At 41.7% G+C, this 19,279-nt stretch overlaps 1 protein-coding gene across 1 annotated transcript in view; it reads right to left on the reverse strand.

The window, feature by feature from the left end:
* FAM135B (family with sequence similarity 135 member B) overlaps positions 1-19,279 on the reverse strand; it is a 66,599-nt gene that overhangs the window by 22,601 nt on the left and 24,719 nt on the right. Inside the window, exons 2-9 of the mRNA XM_053466356.1 lie at positions 17,882-17,977; positions 14,304-14,383; positions 4,676-4,815; positions 3,948-4,018; positions 3,452-3,625; positions 3,008-3,134; positions 1,926-2,079; positions 493-542 (exon numbers count right to left, since the gene is read on the reverse strand). Of these exons, the coding sequence (XP_053322331.1) occupies positions 493-542; positions 1,926-2,079; positions 3,008-3,134; positions 3,452-3,625; positions 3,948-4,018; positions 4,676-4,815; positions 14,304-14,383; positions 17,882-17,958 (873 nt within the window). The 5' untranslated portion in view covers positions 17,959-17,977. The remainder of the gene's footprint in view (positions 1-492; positions 543-1,925; positions 2,080-3,007; positions 3,135-3,451; positions 3,626-3,947; positions 4,019-4,675; positions 4,816-14,303; positions 14,384-17,881; positions 17,978-19,279) is intronic.

Genomic DNA, 19,279 nt, shown 5'->3' on the forward strand with positions numbered 1-19,279 from the left:
GAGACCATTTAAGACTATGGGGTCCATTCAAGTCAACTTGAAAACTAGACGTCCCATTACATTATGATGTTATGTTACTTTGTCTGCCTCTTTACTTCAGTATTTTGATGGAACTTACCATTTCTTACACATTTTGTGTGGGAAATATTATATTAAACTACACTAATCTAATTAATACATAATTTTTTTAGCATGATTTAAGGTACTTTTAAAGATATTTATAATTTAATAAATGTATTTACATTTCCTAAATTCTGGTCCTTTAAGCAGTAGTGTGACGCATTTCTAATTTTTGTAGATATTTTGCATTTTTGGGGGGTGTTTCAACAGATAAAAGATGGCAATGTTTGGTTGCTTATTGTAAAGAAATATTAAAAATTGTTGGGGAGAAAAGAAAACCAAAACTCTTAAATTAGGAACATGAAAAGCAAACCAGTGGTATTGTTCTCTTGTCTCTCTGGGTGTTACGGGGTTAAATTGCTATCGCATTACCTGCAGCTGGTTACATAGTTGCGATAACGTGGCTTCTGTCACCAGCTCTTCTGAAAAACAAAAGCAGACTATCATTCATTTATAAGATACGGGTGCCAATTCAGGGCGCTTTCCAAAAAAGCACATTTAAAAAATACATCGCTTACACATTAGCTAAAAATCAGCCGTATAAATACAGAAAGGGGCTTTAAATCGGCCCGCGAGTTACAAACAGAAAATTCTACAGCTGTTCCAGTAAATAAAATGAAAGGATAATACACCTCCCAACAGTCCCGCTTTTTGTGGGACAGTCCCGATTATCGGGCACTTTCCTGCTGTCCCGAGGTAGCTGCCCCACTTTTCCCAATTTTGCGGGGCAGTGGAAAGCATGAGCTGGTTGGGGAGATCCTCAGATCTGCCCAGACCACCTACATAAGAGTCATCACCCCCCCCCCAACATTTCAGGTGCAACACCCTAGACCTCCCCTGTTTTTTTTCACTTATGTAGGTGGTCAGGGCAGATCTGAGGATCTCCCCAACCAGCCCATGCTTTCCATCAGCCATTTTTTTTTATGGCATAAACGCATTTCATATGTTGATGATCAACTCGTGTGATCTTAAGGAGCTACTAAATAGACAAAGTAATCCAAAAAGGACAGGGCGGATGTGTCAATGGTGCTTTTCTGCCGTCACTAGGACGCGATGTAAGTGCTGCCCCCTGCAGTATGTAGGACGTATAACCGAGCGATTCCATTGTTTGGGTTTATACATTTTACATACTGCAGGGGGCAGCACTTTGCGTGTGTTGTTCAGCAACATGTGATATGTGTCCAAAATGTGGTCACCCAAATACACAGAAATATTGTAGAAGAAACACACTTTGTATTTCTTATTGTTTGATGAAACATACTAAATCCATAGAATGGGGGGACCATGTGTTACCCCGTATTCATAAAGCTGACACACCCACTCTCCGCCCATTTCCCCCTTAAATGGGGATGTGTCCCGCGACGTCGGCGGGGAGTCCTGGCCGCGTCCTGCAAGGTTTATGCTCCGGGTAGCCAGAGCCTAAATGTTAATGGCAGAACTCAGAAGAGGAAAGACTCTCAGTTTGCTTAGTAAACCGGGATGTGATAATATTGTTAAAGCAGGTGCACTTTCTTCCGAACTTGAACCAGAAGCTCTAGGTACAGAAACAGAAATTGCCGGCAGATCGGCCCCATTCGGCCCCCGTCTAGTCGCCCGTTTCTCCTGCTGTAAAGACTCAAACCTTAATCAGTCGTCGGTCTCGTCTTAGATTCAGGAGCCGTATGTCTATCCCATGCATGTTTAATACCCTCGCTGTATTACCCTCTATCACTTCTGATGGGAGGCTGTTCGTCTTATCTACCACTCCGTCAGTAAAGTAAAAAACTGATTGCCCCAGGGGCAGCTTCTTGGAAATAAACACCTACCTATTTCAGTTTGTGATAATTCTGGTATTTCCTTTAAAATGCTGATGTAATACGAGCAAAGCCCGTTATACGCAGATAGCAGGAGGTGGCATAGATCCTTATGCCATTTGTAAGCGTGTTGGATGCAATTTTCCGATGGGACGTAGCAGCTGCCCTGCGGACAAAAAAAACACAAAAAAAACAATACTATTTGGATCAAACGATTTATGTGAAACCGTCAGCATCGGCCATCCATTCACCGGTTATATGCCCAAGCCACGCTGCGCTTCCCAACATCGAGAGGCTGAAGAGTTTGGCCAAACAACTTCTGGCACGTGATGTACTTACTGCCAGTACCCTCCAGAGACTTTTTAAGGCTAATTGTACTGATGATGTTTTCTACACTCCCTGTCTCATCCTGCTCCTTCCTGGCCTCTTTTTGTAAAAATAATAATAATAATAATAATAATAATAATAAAAGACTATTTTAGATATTTGAAACTTGTTTTAGAAGTGGATCAAGGATCGGGAACTAGGTTTAAAGCAGTGATTCAGGGAAGCGGTAGATGTTTGGCGGACCCACAGGGCTCACGTGCCAGATTGCGGCTGCTGCAGCTCTGACGCTGGAATCATTTTTTTAAGCATTTTGAAAATGGCTGAAGAGATTTCTCCCTGTAAGCGACATCGTTACGAGGTCCGTCACAAACGGGCAGCCGAATTCGTATGACTCAACCTTCGACTCAGCTCAACCCGAGAGTCTCATTAATCAACTGCATAGGGACATCGAAGAGTGGACTCAAAAGAAGACTTGCAACGGCGAAATCGACAGAATCCAATTAAACTTCTTGTGAATGGACATTTTGCTGTCTTGCTGCAGTGAATATAACTGCCTATTACGCCTATCCTGTTCACCCGTCTGTTTTGCGATTATACATCCGAAGGCTTCCATTTACAATGCTGTGAAAGAGGCTGGGTAGATGTGGACCTCTTGGTAACCCGAAATAAGAACTCCCTACATATATAATCTGATATCTGATTCAAAATGTCTGTACTTGGGGACATTTTCATGTTGGGTCGGCCAAAATCAGGAAGGTCTTGCTTACCTCGGAAGAAGCTGGTTTACAATACGCGGCACCAAACACAAGATTCTCCAGTGAAATGTTTGCCTGGTCCGTCACCAGTTCTTGGCTGCTCTTCCCCAACCACGAACCCTTCACTGGCCGAGCAAAGCTACGATAAAAATGGGAAATCACATTTATTATCCAATTGGGCAAAAGGGAGTATTAATTGTTAAATCCTTTAAGTGCTGGTCATGCAAGCAAATCGTTGCTTGTGTTTTCTTCTTACTTTGAGGTCAAGGTCTTTGTAAATACGTTTCCAAAGGCTTCACAGGGAAGATTCTGAGAGGTATAAAGCCAGTCACCATGGAAACCAAGAAAATATTCCCGCTGTTTGACCAATAATTTGTATTTCGCACCTAACCTTATGGCCAACACATTAATAACTATGATTAATTCACATTATCGGGCCAGACGTGCGTGCGTTACCTTATCAGCGGCTGGTGTAAGGCTACTAGCGAGCCATGGACCGTAACGGAAATCACGGACAGGTGGAAATAGTCAAACATGACAGGGACGTGATGGTGTAGTCCTCTTCTCGGGTTAAAATGGAGGCCGAGGGTACGGCTGCTTATCAACGGTACTCCTGAAATGTCTTTGAGTCTGTAAGAAATAAAAATACAATAGGTCTTCCTTCACCCCTTACATCCCAGTGGTCACCAAATCTTTCCACCTGTACCTGCGGAATATCAAGTCCTTTCCTCAAACAAAAGACTACTAAAATATTAATAGATTTCCCGATATCCCACCCCGGATTATTGAAACTTCCTACTAATTGGTATCCTAACTTTCCCCTCTCCGACTAATTTTCTTATCCCGTCGCTCTAATCCCTCGATGTATGTGCGAGGACCGCTTGGACCCCCGCTTGGACCCTCGGCTCATTTGCCATACTGTACTGTATGAAGTCCTTGTCCTTTCACTTACTGCGCCTCGTTGTCGGTAAAATGCAAATCTAACTTCAACTGGAAATCTGCTTCACTCAGCGAGTCTTCGACCTGAAAAAAAACCCAAATAAAACATTTTTAACTATTTTATAAAAAAAGTTCCCCCTCATTGAAAGAATCATGAGTAATTCAGCAACATTCTGCTTTATTTTTTATTATTTGATTTTCGGGGATCTCATCCTGGAAAGTGGATCTGTAGGGGGTGGCCTATAAAGTACCTAAAATAGCGCTTGCGGCACATGTATAATCATGTCTTCATGCGTACTTCTGTTCCTGGTGCCATAGTGCAGTTTTTTGGATATTATTATTTATTGTTTTGTATAGCACAATTATATTCCGTAGTGCAGTACAATAGCAGTTGGAATCGTCATATTTTGAAGGCATAAAAACCCCAAAATTATTAATGCTCGGCATGTGCCACTTTTTATAGTTTACACTTATTTTTTGTTGTTTTTTGCACCGTTAATACTTTTATAAATCAACCTCCATGTACCCAGAGCAAAGGGGAATTTGTCACTTTAACCCAAGAGAGCGCCGGCAGCCTCCCCTACACACTGCTGTTCTGACTGCTAAGCGCTGGGATAAGACGCCATCCAACGCCGCTCTGCTTTTTAAGGATTCACAGCTCTGGGCAGCTCTGCCCCGCTGTTTATAGCTTACGGTATAATATATTGATAAGGAATAATACAGTATTATATAAATACAAACCCTTTCTCCATCCAAGAGCAGGTGGGCTTTAAATGTCATGACATCATTGATTACAAGGTCCTCGTTTCTGTAAAGGATCTGAAACACTCGGCTGTAAACAACATTGTCGTACACGCATGCTGGGTATAGCTCGCTGTCATCTATAGAAACAAATAACAGAATTGTGATTAATCATACATAATTGTTATTGATTGTAATTATATATATATATAGACACAGTTGTGTGAAAAAGAAAATACACTCTCTTTGAATTCTATGGCTTTACAAATCAGGACATAATAACAATTATCTGTTTCTTAGCAGGTCTAAAAATTAGGTAAATACAACTTAAGACGAATTAATTCCAATAGAAGCAGTAAGGGAGTTTTTCCACACATGGCTTCTCCATTTTGGCTTTATTTTTGTTGAATAAATTATGACACAGTGTAATAGGTCACGTGTTCTTGTTCATCTCAGGTTGTATTTACCTAATTTTTAGACCTTTTAAGACCCCATTCTGCTTCATATCGGGGTATCTACTCACAAATTGACAAAAAAGGTCAGCAAGTGTACCAAGAAAAGCAAAGACCCCAACAAACAGTCCAATAGTATGCTCTGGAACCTCCAACATGCGCTAAATTATTACCTACAATTTTATATAGGTCCCCATTTGCATTTACACCAGTTTTTCCTTATTTCAGTCCCGACCCGTCCACTCTTTTATACTATTCAGCCACAAAAAAATTATTATATTTTCTTGAATTATTTCCACAATTACAGGACCCAATTATGAGGGGGTAACCACATCATTCTCTACCTTTTTTTTTTTTTTTTTGCAAACACCAATTTTCGTCTGATAAAAGCTCATCCTCGATCACAAGGCTTGCGAAGCTGACTCAAGTTTGAATATAAAAATGTATGGACTATTTTAGATGGTCAATTAAAAAACTGGTTTCACAATATGAAAAAAATAAGAAAACTCCTAACTCCAATTTACTTTGTTGCATGGAACTCCAAGTTTCATATATTGAATGCATTCTTCATAACCAGCCTCAGCCAGCCAGCCATGATAGACGCGTTCCCTGAACCTGGGGTCTGCCAAAAGTCCATGATGTCTTCCATCAATGTCAAAAGTCAAATTGAAATTTGTTTCTCTCAACCAATACCCATCTAAATGTAAATTTGTGTATTGGGTTGTGGTGGTTATATATCTATAAGTATATATATATAATTTCAACAAATACTCAAGAGGCCTAGGAACATCACTTGAAAACCAGAGAAAGAAGGAGATGTTTAGCTGCAGAACATTAACCTCGATAATAATGGATAGAATGCTGAAGAATGCCAGTGAAAGATCATTAAATTAGGTTCGACGTGAATAGTGGCTGAGCCTGACTTTTAATGCGATTTGGTTGAAAAATGATGATTCGTTCATTATTTGGGAAGGATGAGAAATGAAAGGTTCTCTCCAAAAAATGAACAATGTCATTCTATACCCGTATTTAGAGTAAATCCACCGCGATAGTAATAATGATCATAATTATACGTGAGAAATACACGTATCGTTCAGTTGGGTATTCAAGGTTAAAGCTTAATCCCTGGAATTCCGCATACCTCAGCAGTTTTATACTTTTATACCCTGACCGGCATCGAGTCCACAGGGCTTGACCTAAGTTTGTGGAGTCAGTGAGGAGAAGACCCCCGGAATGTGTCAATAGCAGAAACATGGACGCTTTCTCTTTAGCATTTTTCGTATCCGATTATAACCAAATCCAACCATTTAAAACAGTCTATTTCTCCATGATATCATCTTAAAAAAAGGGATGATTCTATCACCAGCTATATAAAATAAATTAAGTCAGTAATTATGTTTAATCCACCAAGTGCTTGCGTGGGTATGAATGGGAAATTATTATTTTTTTGTTAGCGGAACTGGAATTAAAGATTCAAAGTCAAAGTAGCTGAAATCAATTAGTGCAAATTAAATGAACTGCACCCCCCCATACCATGGCGTATAACTGGTTAAAGTGCAACTCCTGTCAAATGTCTGTATCACTAGTATCCGATTAAAATTATGTTTTCCAAAATACTGTGTCTTCTTTTATAAATCTGTTCTAGTTTTTGGATAATATAAATGTTTTCAGGAAGCTGAATAAATGACCCAGTCGGACACTCTGACTGATGAAAGTTTATGGAGGAACGGACTTCATTAGCATCGCCATAAAGCATCAGCTCAGTGTGGTGTTTGAGCAGGAAAGTCACCCAAAATATCACATGACTGACAACAATGGCAGCTTCCAGGTCTGCAGCACTGGGAGTTATTACTGGATATGGCACCGGGGGAGGGTTATTACTGTATACAGCGTGGGGGGTTATATCACTGTATACAGCACTGGAGAGTTATATTACTGTATACAGCGCTGGGGGTTATATTACTGTATTCAGCGCTGGGGGGTTATATTACTATATACAGCGCTGGGGGGTTATATTACTGTATACAGCGCTGGGGGGGTTATATTACTGTATACAGCGCTGGGGGTATATTACTGTATACAGCGCTGGGGGGTTATATTACTGTATACAGCGCTGGGGGTATATTACTGTATACAGCGCTGGGGGGGTTATATTACTGTATACAGCGCTGGGGGGTTATATTACTGTATACAGCGCTGGGGGGTTATATTACTGTATACAGCGCTGGGGGTTATATTACTGTATACAGTGCTGGGGGTTATATTACTGTATACAGCGCTGGGGGGTTATTACTGTATACAGCGCTGGGGGTTATATTACTGTATACAGCGCTGGGGGGTTATATTACTGTATACAGAGCTGGGGGTTATATTACTGTATACAGCGCTGGGGGGTTATTACAGCGCTGGGGGTTATATTACTGTATACAGCACAGGGGGGTTATATTACTGTTTACAGCGCTGGGGGGTTATATTACTGTATACAGTGCTGGGGGTTATATTACTGTATACAGCACAGGGGGGTTATATTACTGTATACAGCGCTGGGGGTTATATTACTGTATACAGCGTTGGGCGTTATATTACTGTATACAGCGCTGGGGGTTATATTACTGTATACAGCACAGGGGGGTTATATTACTGTATACAGCGCTGGGGGGTTATATTACTGTATACAGCGCTGGGGGGTTATATTACTGTATACAGCGCTAGGGGTTATATTACTGTATACAGCGCTGGGGGGTTATATTACTGTATACAGCGCTGGGGGTTATATTACTGTATACAGCGTTGGGCGTTATATTACTGTATACAGCGCTGGGGGTTATATTACTGTATACAGCGCTGGGGGGGTTATATTACTGTATACAGCACAGAGGGGTTATATTACTGTATACAGTGCTGGGGGTTATATTACTGTATACAGCACTGGGGGTTATGTTACTGTATACAGCGCTGGGGGTTATGTTACTGTATACAGCGCTGGGGTTGTATTACTGTATACAGCGCTGGGGGGTTATAATAGCGGATACAGCGCTGGGGGGTTATATTACTGTATACAGCGCTGGGGGTTATATTACTGGATACAGCGCTGGGGGGTTATTACTGGATACAGCGCTGGGGGTTATATTACTGGATATAGCACTGGGGGTTATATTACTGGATACAGCGCTGGGGGTTATATTACTGTATACAGCGCTGGGCGTTATATTACTGGATACAGCGCTGGGGGTTATATTACTGTATACAGCACTAGGGGTTATATTACTGGATACAGCGCTGGGGGTTATATTACTGTATACATCGCTGGGGGTTATATTACTGGATACAGCGCTGGGGGTTATATTACTGTATACAGCACTGGGGTTATATTACTGGATACAGCGCTGGGGGTTATATTACTGGATACAGCGCTGGGGGTTATATTACTGTATACAGCGCTGGGCGTTATATTACTGGATACAGCGCTGGGGGTTATATTACTGTATACAGCTCTGGGGGTTATATTACTGGATACAGCGCTGGGGGTTATATTACTGTATACATCGCTGGGGGTTATATTACTGGATACAGCGCTGGGGGTTATATTACTGTATACAGCACTGGGGGGTTATATTACTGTATACAGCGCTGGGGGTTATATTACTGGATACAGCGCTGGGGGGTTATTACTGGATACAGCGCTTGGGGTTATATTACTGGATATAGCACTGGGGGTTATATTACTGGATACAGCGCTGGGGGTTATATTACTGGATACAGCGCTGGGGGTTATATTACTGTATACAGCGCTGGGGGGGTTATATTACTGTATACAGCGCTGGGGGTTATATTACTGGATACAGCGCTGGGGGTTATATTACTGTATACAGCACTGGGGGTTATATTACTGGATACAGCGCTGGGGGTTAGATTACTGTATACATCGCTGGGGGTTATATTACTGGATACAGCGCTGGGGGTTATATTACTGTATACAGCGCTGGGGGGTTATATTACTGTATACAGCGCTGGGCGTTATATTACTGGATACAGCGCTGGGGGTTATATTACTGTATACAGCACTGGGGGTTATATTACTGGATACAGCGCTGGGGGTTATATTACTGTATACATCGCTGGGGGTTATATTACTGGATACAGCGCTGGGGGTTATATTACTGTATACAGCACTGGGGGGTTATATTACTGGATACAGCGCTGGGGGTTATATTACTGTATACAGCACTGGTGGGTTATATTACTGTATACAGCACTGGGGGGTTATATTACTGGATACAGCGCTGGGGGTTATATTATATAATTTGTAACCCAGCACCTACCATAAATATATTCCTGTTATTGGCCTGTTTGTATTGTTATGCGTTACTTGTGCACATAATTGGTCTCAGAATCGGATCTCGTAAAGCACCTGGTACTTTATATTGATGTTATATAAAGCTCTACAAAGATGTTCCCGAATCCGGCAAGGTAGCAGCAATAACTTATTTTTTTAGACACTTTTAGTGTCTGTCTGACAGAGCATGTATGTGATGAATGCCCGGTACAGAATGTTACAGCCAAAACTCTCAATAACTCATCTGGACCAAGAAGTTCACAAATATTTCTTTTGACCGAGCAAACTGTGGCAACGGAGCGGCCCCTCCCCATACATTAGTGTCGGAAGCAGGCAGGGTGCTGGGGTGTATGGCTGGTGGCATGAATAGCAGGAAGAGGGAGGAGGTTCTGTCAGACCTTACCTAGAGTATTAGGGACAGTTCTGGAGACCCCATCTCCAGATAGACATTCTGGAGATAATTCAAAGGAGGGCAACTAAAATGATGAATGGTTTGCAGAATAAAAATAACCAAAGAAGTTTAACGTGTCACAATATATATATATACGGCTTCCAGGAGGGCTAAGAGAGGGGAGGGATTAGAAACATTTAACAAAGTACAGGAGGGGAGATTATTTCAAAGGAGGAGAAACGTTAGAACAAGAGGTCATCATCTGAAACTAGAGGGTCGGAGGCTTAGATGGAATGTAAGGAAGTTTAACTTTACTGACAAGGTGGTAGATAAATGGAACAGACTCCCAGCAGAAGTGGTAGAGGGTAATACAGTGAGGGTATTAAACATGCATGGGATAGACATACGGCTCCTGAATCTAAGACGAGACCAACGCCTGATTAAGGTCTGAGTCTTTATATCAGAAAAATGGATCAAATGAATCTTGTCTGCCATCAAATTCTATGTAGAAATATAAATTTGCATAAAATTTACATAAAAAGTATCTTAATTATAATCAGTCTTATAATCCGACTTCTTGTCTCTTTAATATCTCCCCGCATGTCTCCACTTAACAAATGATGTGTCTAACCCTCGCGTTTTGGAACCGTCTCACTTAATACAACATAGAATTCTCCTTTTAAATTAGCCGATCAGTCACTTTCTGCCGTTATTTTATTCTTTGTCGTTTTTGAGTAATATTTGTTTGGCTTCCAAGATAAATCGCGTGGATTCTAACATCCTTGTGTTTTGTAAATTACTTTTCTTTCATTTAGAAACATTAGCATTTCGTGTGTTTCTGTTGTATTTCCGTCCCCAGGGGACGTCATGACACGTTTGTTTATACGAGATCGTTTTGACGACAATCCATTTTCTTGTTTTCCTCCATTTTTTATTTTTTTTTTGCCAAACATTTGTCTTTTGTGAAACTCTACAAAGTAATAAGAAACGCTGTATAGAAAAAAAGAAGGCACTGCTGTGAATACAACACAAAACTTTGTTTCCGCGATCTAACTTCACAACACGCGCGACTTTTCCTGAAATATGGTGCGTTGTGACATCACAAGATGTCACATGAAGTAAACACAGCAAAAACCCTGCACTGCCGGATATTCCACCCCACCATACTGCCTGTGGGAAACAATAGTCTTAATCACCCATAAACTGTGATGAATGAGAGTCTGTGGAGGAACAGACTTCATTAGCATCGCCATAAAGCATCAGCTCAGTGTGGTGTTTGAGCTGGGAAAGTCACCTGAAATATCACATGACTGACAACAATGGCGGCCTCCAGGTCTGCAGATAAAGGGAGTTTATTGGAGAAATATGAAGTACCGTATTTGCTCGATTATAAGACGAGGTTTTTTTCAGAGCAAATGCTCTGAAAAATACCCCTCGTCTTATAATCGGGGTCGTCTTCTAATCAGACCTCAAATAGAGGTCTGATTAGGAGACTAAGATCCAGATCCCCCGCACCGCTGCAGGGGACCTGGATCCTCCTGTCGTCGCCCCCCCCCACACACACTTACCGGCGCTTCCGGAGGTGAAGTTGGCAGCGGGGGTTTGTATGCGTCCGTCGCAAATACCTTCCCCGACTGTCAGAGATCAGAGTTCCAGAGTTCCTGATCTCTGACAGCCGGGGAAGGTATTTGCCGCGGAATGAGACGTCAACCCGCTGCCCCGGCAATACAGCAGGAAATTGGAAGCACCGGTAAGTAAGTGTGTGTGTGTGTGTGTGTGTGTGTGTGTGTAGGGCATTTCTGGAATGCCTTACACCCCTATATGCCACTCTGGCACTTAGGGGGTTAAAAGGCATATTATGGGGCAGAGTGGCATATAGGGAGGTATAAGGCATTTCAGGAGGCAGAGTGGCGTTAAGGGGGCATTTAATAGTGCACTCTGCCTCCTGAAATGCCTTATACCTCCCTATATGCCACTCTGCCCCATAATATGCCTTTTAACCCCCTAAATGCCAGAGTGGCATATAGTGGTATAAGGCATTTCTGGAGGCAGAGTGCTCTATATAATGCCTTTTAACTCCCTTAATGCCACTCTGCCTCCTGGAATGCCTTATACCTCCCTATATGCCACTCTGCCCCATAATATGCATTTTAACCCCCTAAATGCCAGAATGGGATATAGGGGTATAAGGCATTTCTGGAGGCAGAGTGGCACATAGGGGGTCAAAAGGCATACCATGGGGCACAGTGGCATATAGAGGGTTAAAAGGCATATCATGGGCCACAGTGCCATATTGGTGTGGCAAGCCTGGGGGCAGATGTGCGTAACTGGGGGACAGGTTGGAAAATACAAGAAATAAAAAAAAATATATATATTTTTCTCAATCATAGCTTTTATTAAAAAAAATAGTTTACATGAATTAACATTTACTGGTAAAACTTTTTTCCTTTAGGGTCGTCTTATATTCAGGCTTTTTCTTTTTTTCCTAAGTTAATATTCAGGTTTTGGGGGGTCGTCTTATAATGAGGGTCGTCTTATAATCGAGCAAATACGGTAAAACTGAAAGACCGGTCAGAGCTGAAATGGCCTTCCCTAGATGGCATCATTTTTTTGACCCCCTCATTAGCATATCAGACTGGTCCCACCCATCAGGACAGTCCAGACCCCAAATACATGGCAATCAATTCAATAAGATACAACTGGATTGGCTAGCGTGTAGTCATTTAGTGCCTCCTTAATATTGCAGCTCGAAACAGTTTGACAAAAAAACAGTCAACAAATGCATTTATATCGGATTTATGAAAAAGCTTTCCCCCCAAAGCCTCTAAACAGGCACTTCATTTAAATTCAGAGAAAGCCCGCCTGGGAACAGGAGAGCAGTTGCTGAAATCAAGCATAAATTGATTGAATTTCACGGTCGCACATTCATAATTATCCATCGGTTTCTGGCTCTGCTCCCAAAACACCATAAGCATTTCGTTCATCTAGAAAGGGTGAGTTATTGCTTTAGGCCCGGACCGCCATTCCATCAGCCGAACGCCTATTTGTGTAGCAAGTTTCAATTCTTCGTGTAAAGATCTTTAGTGTATTATAGCATATTCTCGCACACAGCGTCTCTTCTCTTGTTCCGCCCAGGAACCCCGCGGAGTCACGGGAAGCGACATCACATCACGTGACTCCGCTGTGGGTTTCTGCGTGGAACAAGAGAAGGGACGCTGTGAGGGAGCAACGCAAAGGCAGCCTTGCGGGAGTGTGCGGGATTACTGGGACCCGCAGGTACACTGTCTAAATGCCTGCTCTCGCCCGCAACACCTGAAACACCGCCCGCGCCCACATTTTTTGGCAGGAGCGGCATCCCAAAGCAGTCCACTACCACACATTCTCTATTACCCCTTTCTCTTTTTCGTCCTCCTTCTCTCTCTTCCTCCCTCTCCCCCCCCTCTCTCTCCCTTCCTCTTATTTGGCGGGTCCCGCATCCCAAAGCAGTCCACTACCACGCCCTCTCTTCCTCCCTCTCTCCCTCTCCCTTCCTCTCTCCCTCTCTTTCTCCCTTCCTCTCTCCCTCTCTTTCTCCCTTCCTCTCTCTCTCCCTCCCTCCCTCCCTCTCTATCTCTCTCTCTCCCTCTTTCCCTCCCGCTCGCCTTCCCTCTTATTACATGGATATCTATCTCCATTGCAGTGAGCTGCTGCCTCTCTCTACTGGTTTATCCCTCCAGGAACATCAACCCTGTTGCATAGACGTACCTTACCATCAGGACCTTCTGCAATATCACTAATAAGAGAACGGGTCCAAGGACAGACCCCTGAGGTACCCCACTGGTAACAATGTACTCATCCTGAATGCCTGTTCTAAGTGCGGTTTCATTCTTTCAGCTTCCCAAATATTCAAAAGGAGATACAATGTTTTACAGATTTGAGCTATTTTTATACAGCCTGTAGCCTCTCATATACATTAAGGAATTTATCTACTAAATATACTTCCTGCATAGACAATATTTGCAGACAAAGCTATATCTCTGGTTATATGTTTTATTTTTCCTACTTATTTGGGGGTTTTGTGCAATTATTTTTTTTGACTTCGCATGACCTCACAGTGAACACTGTTTTGTTTGGGTCCAAGCAGGAAGTTGTAAGCCACTTCCTGGACATTTTTTCACCCGAGCGAGCAGGACCCTCTAGCGCTAGAGATTGGTGGCAGCCGTGCTGTTTATCTATAAAGCTACAATCACACGTATTTTAGGATTAGATGTGATGTGGCAGCAAGATTACAGCTCCCACATCCAGCACAACTAGAATATAAAAATAAAATAACATTTTAATATTCATACTAAATGAGCACATGATTAATATATTGCATTTGGGGTTGAGACCTGGGGTCTGACCTAATTTGGGAAAAAAGAGATAATTTCCCCTTTAAGACCAATTAATAATCAATACTAATTATTTTACCTGTTTGCCCGACGAGTGTTGCCGTCAGTCTGTGAGGTGTCTTGGATGATATTTTCAGAGTGGCTCTTACATGATAATACCTGTGGGGGTAGAATAGAAAAAATAATGTTGTTTTTTTCCCTAATTTAAGATATTTAACATAATGACAAACATGAAATAAAAAATTCACACACACGAATAGAATATATTTGCTGTTTTAAATTAAAAAAACCTTATTTTGCTACATTTTTTTAAATAATTTTAACAAGAAACTGCCCATGCATACCTCCCAACATTTCAAAATGTGAAAGAGGGGCACTTTTTTTTTTTAATCACCCTCGTACAACCAGGGGAGGGCTGCCAGCCTATGGCCTGGGGGGGCAAGTCTAGTCAAGTGGCCCGTTGCGCCACCGAATCAGCCCACCATCTGCGCCCATTTTTTCCTGATTTTCTAACACATATTGAAGTGATGTGATGGGAGAGGGAGTAATCAGTACACCAAAAAAAAGTCATCATACACGGGGTGCCTGAAGCCACAATTTACTGCCACTGATTTAATTTAACCTTTACTTTTGCTTTCCACTGATTTCAGGGTCTAGATCGTTTTGTCATCTGAAGTCACTACAAATTTAGGAGGGCGTTTTATCTCTGAATAAGTAAAAAATAAATAGAGCTATTTATTTCTACAGAAAGTAAAGTGCCAGGAAACAGATGATCAAATACACACCAGGACCCAAACACACGCCCACGAGGAACTCTATTGACTCTGTGAGCCCACCCCCTCCAGCGCCGCGTCTCCAAGGGGGGCGGGACAAAGAGCCGCACTGAAGCATAAGTGGCACGGCACACAAAATTGGAGGTGAGCCAATAGGAGGTGGGGGTGGGGCTGCATCATATCGCCTAGTTTCTGTGCTCCACCGGCCCGCCTGCGGTACAGAAGTAGGGATAGGCGGGACAGTTGGGGGGGCCAAAATAACAATAGTCAGCAAAATAACAATAAAAATGTTATTCATCAAATTATTTACCTTTATAAACTGATTAAAGGAATATTTTATGTAAAAAAAGCAGAATTTTATTGATATGCTACGTTTATATGCGTGTTTATCAGTCTTTGCAGCAACGGTGATTAAACCGAAGCGTTCTCTCTGCAATCGATAATACATTCATCTGCTAATGTCTCTCTCTCTATATATATTAAAGGGGGGGGGGGTTGCAGCCACAGCTCTTAACTAAATTAAAATCTATTTTTTCCCCCAGATATTGTACCTCCATTATGTGTTTAAATTGTACTGCAGACATAACGTACCTCCCAACTGTCCTAATTTACAGGGAGCAGTCACGATTTTGGCGTACTGTCCTGTTGAAGCAGTGAGGCTTAAGAGCCTCTAACCTCCCCTAACCGGCCCACGGAAGTATAAAATCAATGGCAGTCTATGCTGGTGTAGTAGGAGCTCACTTGGGCTGACCCTTCATAATGTACATTGAACTTGGAGTTGAAAAAAGAACTCTCTGGCAATCTCTTGCTCTAGCGAACCGAGCCTAATCTCCTTTCTTCACGCAGAGTACGTGATTCAGGCAGCTTCCAGCAGTCCGACAATCTTCTGCTGACTCAAACCTGGTCGTCTTTGAATACTCAGAAAATTCGGGACTGTTGGCAGCTATGCCTAAGAAATGAATTCTTAAAAATAATTTTACTGATTCCTGTCTATAATTTCTAAAAATATCTTAAAATATACAGTTTATTCTACATATATCTAATTTTACGGGTTCCAGAATGGCGGGCGATATATTCGCCTGGCACGCAGACAGTTAACATGGTGAGTCGGTGCTGCTTCATTTAACCTACCGATCATGATATATACATTCAAACGCGCATACATAAAGCCTGTCGCCATGGCAGCAAACTTATCTGCAATACAAACCGACACAGAGGTGGAAGAGCAACCCGTCTTAATATATATAAATGTATATATATATAATATTATATAATATATACAGTATATATAATTTATCACGTAAAACACGCTGAAAATATTCTGATTATATTTCGTGGACGGGAAAGTCGCACAGTAACATTGTAATTGAGGTCAAATATTTTATCCCTTTATAAATCTCCACAATAAATACATTTTTAACCCAGCATACATAGGCTAAAAAAGGATTTGTTAATCCATTATGGTTTTATTCCTCCCTGGATTAACAGCCTGGCGATGCTTGCGTTAATTAACATTTGCCATTTTACTTTCTAACGTAACTTCCCGTTGTCTGGAAATTACGTACAGCTTGGGGTTTTTCAACTTTTTGGCAATGAGGGAAGATGTCTCTGCTAGTTAAATAGGTAGATTAAATGGGTCAAATAGTTGAGATGAGAGGAACGAGTCTCTGTTGGGTGGCTTCAAGAAGATGTTGGAGCTCCGAGCCACTATGGAGGACAACTGAGGATCCTTAAGACCCGAAGTGGAGAGTTGGTAGGGTGGAGGAGGTTCTACAAGCCCATCAAAGCGGATTCAATAAGCTTTGGTGTGAGTATAGGGCCAGAAGCTGCCGATAAGCCAGGGACAGGATGAATAAAAGCCGTTCCGCAGAATAAGAGCTCAAGCATGGAGCTTCAAGACAGATTTGGAAATGAGGAGGATCATTTTCCACTAACAGGAGTGCCTGTTGTGCGCAGACATCAGGAAGCCAAACTATGTTTAATTCCAGATTGACCGAGGTAGCCTCTACTGTAGGAAAAATGAACATAGCCATATTAACCCGAGAGAAGAGTCTTTAGCTAAAGGTGATATGTCTTATTGGGCCAACATAGAAAAAGGAAGAGATCTCTATGGTCCTGAAAGCTCATGTGACATTTCTTTTTCAGTTGGCCCCATGATAGGTTTGAGCTTCAACTAAAGACTCTCTCTACTCTTTCACACTCAGAAGAGCCAAATGAGTGATTTGTCCGCTTGGGTGCAGTCTATCTTCTAGCCAAAAAATTATTGACCATGATGTGGCCCATTGTCAGTCCGATCTCAAAAATCAACCAATATTACCGTAACTGTATATCGGTTTTCAAGGTCAGAACACATCTGACCATACGGAAAAAAAAGTAAAGGCTGTTTTTTTAATAATAATAATAATAATAATGTTTTAATGATAATAGGGCTCTGGGAAAGCTGATTGGGCCGGACATTGTGGACCCTTCACTTTTGATGGTTCCATGGTGGTCATACACAATATTATCTGCATTGTGTATGAAGATAATTTGAATTGAGTGACCTGTATTCAAGCAGGGATTTCAGCCTCTATAGCAGTGAGAGAGGCCTTAATTTTAATACAAAGAGGCAGCTTCAGACTGTGAGCTCGAGAATCTACCCATTTACCCCGAGATCATAAGATTGGGTTAAAAAGCCTTGGAATCAGGGGCGACAGCTTCAATGTATAGTTATTAACCTTTGTTTGATAAGTGACTGCATCCCTTTGGTGGAAGCACCAGGGCAAATTTTTATATCCCAGTCTGATTTAGGTAGACTTAATAAATGAATGTAATTATGGCATTAGCTGGTAGGCAAAGGCTCCTATTTAATGATATATGAGATCCTGTTCTACCGCACACTCACCCTCTTTGGAATAGGTCCACGTTATGGAATTTATGAAGCTCCACTGAGAACTCAACTGTTCCTTGAACTTCAGACATTATATTTTGAGCTCATTACCTAAACAAACAAAAACAGAAACACATCATTATTAATTACAGCTTCCGAAGACAAATGCATACAATATCTGGGGATCTAAATGAGCACACGTGTGCAGAAAGTGCTCTCTTTGAGGTCAACTGGAGCGCTATCCTGATGGTGATTGACAGCCAATACTGGTGCCAAAAGCGGACTGCGGCAGGGTTTGGCGCGCTGCAGCTCTGGGACTGCATTGTTTTAGCAAGGAAAGTGATTTTGATTATTTTTTCTTACAGATAAATAATGCAAATTTGAGCACTTCAAAAGTACTTAAATGTTATTTGTTGGTGAGGACATACGAGGTCTTAAGCTGCCCATTTTAAGGTCCTTTTTTAGTAGTTCTAAAATCAAAATTCTGTCTTTATTATTCAGTATATCACTTTAATTACCCATTTCAGCTACATTTGCAAAAACTGCAGTAAATAATGAGAATGAGAATGATTTATAAGAAAAAAGAACGCTGAATGCTTTCTACCTATGTGTTTTCGAGCTTAGTACATACTACAGGAATCTCTGACAGATCATTAGTCTGCTAAATGTTTTGCACGATTTATAAAATGATAATAAAATATACATATATATAAAAAAGGCACCTAGCATTTATCTCAAAACAAAACACCATGGTAACCATGACAACGCGTGCGTAAGGAAAACTAGCAAAGGTAGAAATGCCATCTATAAATAAACACGGGGTATATTTGATATAGGAACAGCCGGAGATCTATGCATAAATGTAGGGTGTAGGTGTCTCTAACATTTGTTGCCTTGGGCTACCCGCTATGTTAGTGTGTATCGACAAACGATATATTTAGAACCACACTCACCTTTAGGAGAAGCTGCAGCTCTAGATCTGCAGATGCCCTGTACCTAGTATAATCCGATTTTTGTGCCAGTTTTGCTACTAAGCAGCTGGCATTAAAGCACTTCTGTTGAGAAGGCTTCCTACGCATGCTTATGGGGGTCTTGTAAGACCCCAGTAGCTCTTTTGTGGGCAAGCACTGGACCTGGCTTGTGCACTGGCTAGCAGGACATGCCAAGGGGCTCAGAGGTGTATATGATGGCTGGAGGGCGAGGGACCCTAAGTCAACTGAGGAACAGGTATGAGGTTTGTGGAAGACATCATCCATGTTGATTATTCTAGAGGGTACGTGGCTGAGAAGCCTCCTTAAAACGATTTTGGATGAATATTTGAAGCTATTAAGGGCTGGTGAAGTATCAATAATATATGCGGAAAGGAAATTCTGTAGACATGGAATACATGGAGGAATACATAGAATACGAGAA

Source organism: Spea bombifrons, chromosome 5 (genome assembly GCF_027358695.1).
Source record: "Spea bombifrons isolate aSpeBom1 chromosome 5, aSpeBom1.2.pri, whole genome shotgun sequence".
NCBI lineage: Eukaryota > Metazoa > Chordata > Amphibia > Anura > Pelobatidae > Spea > Spea bombifrons.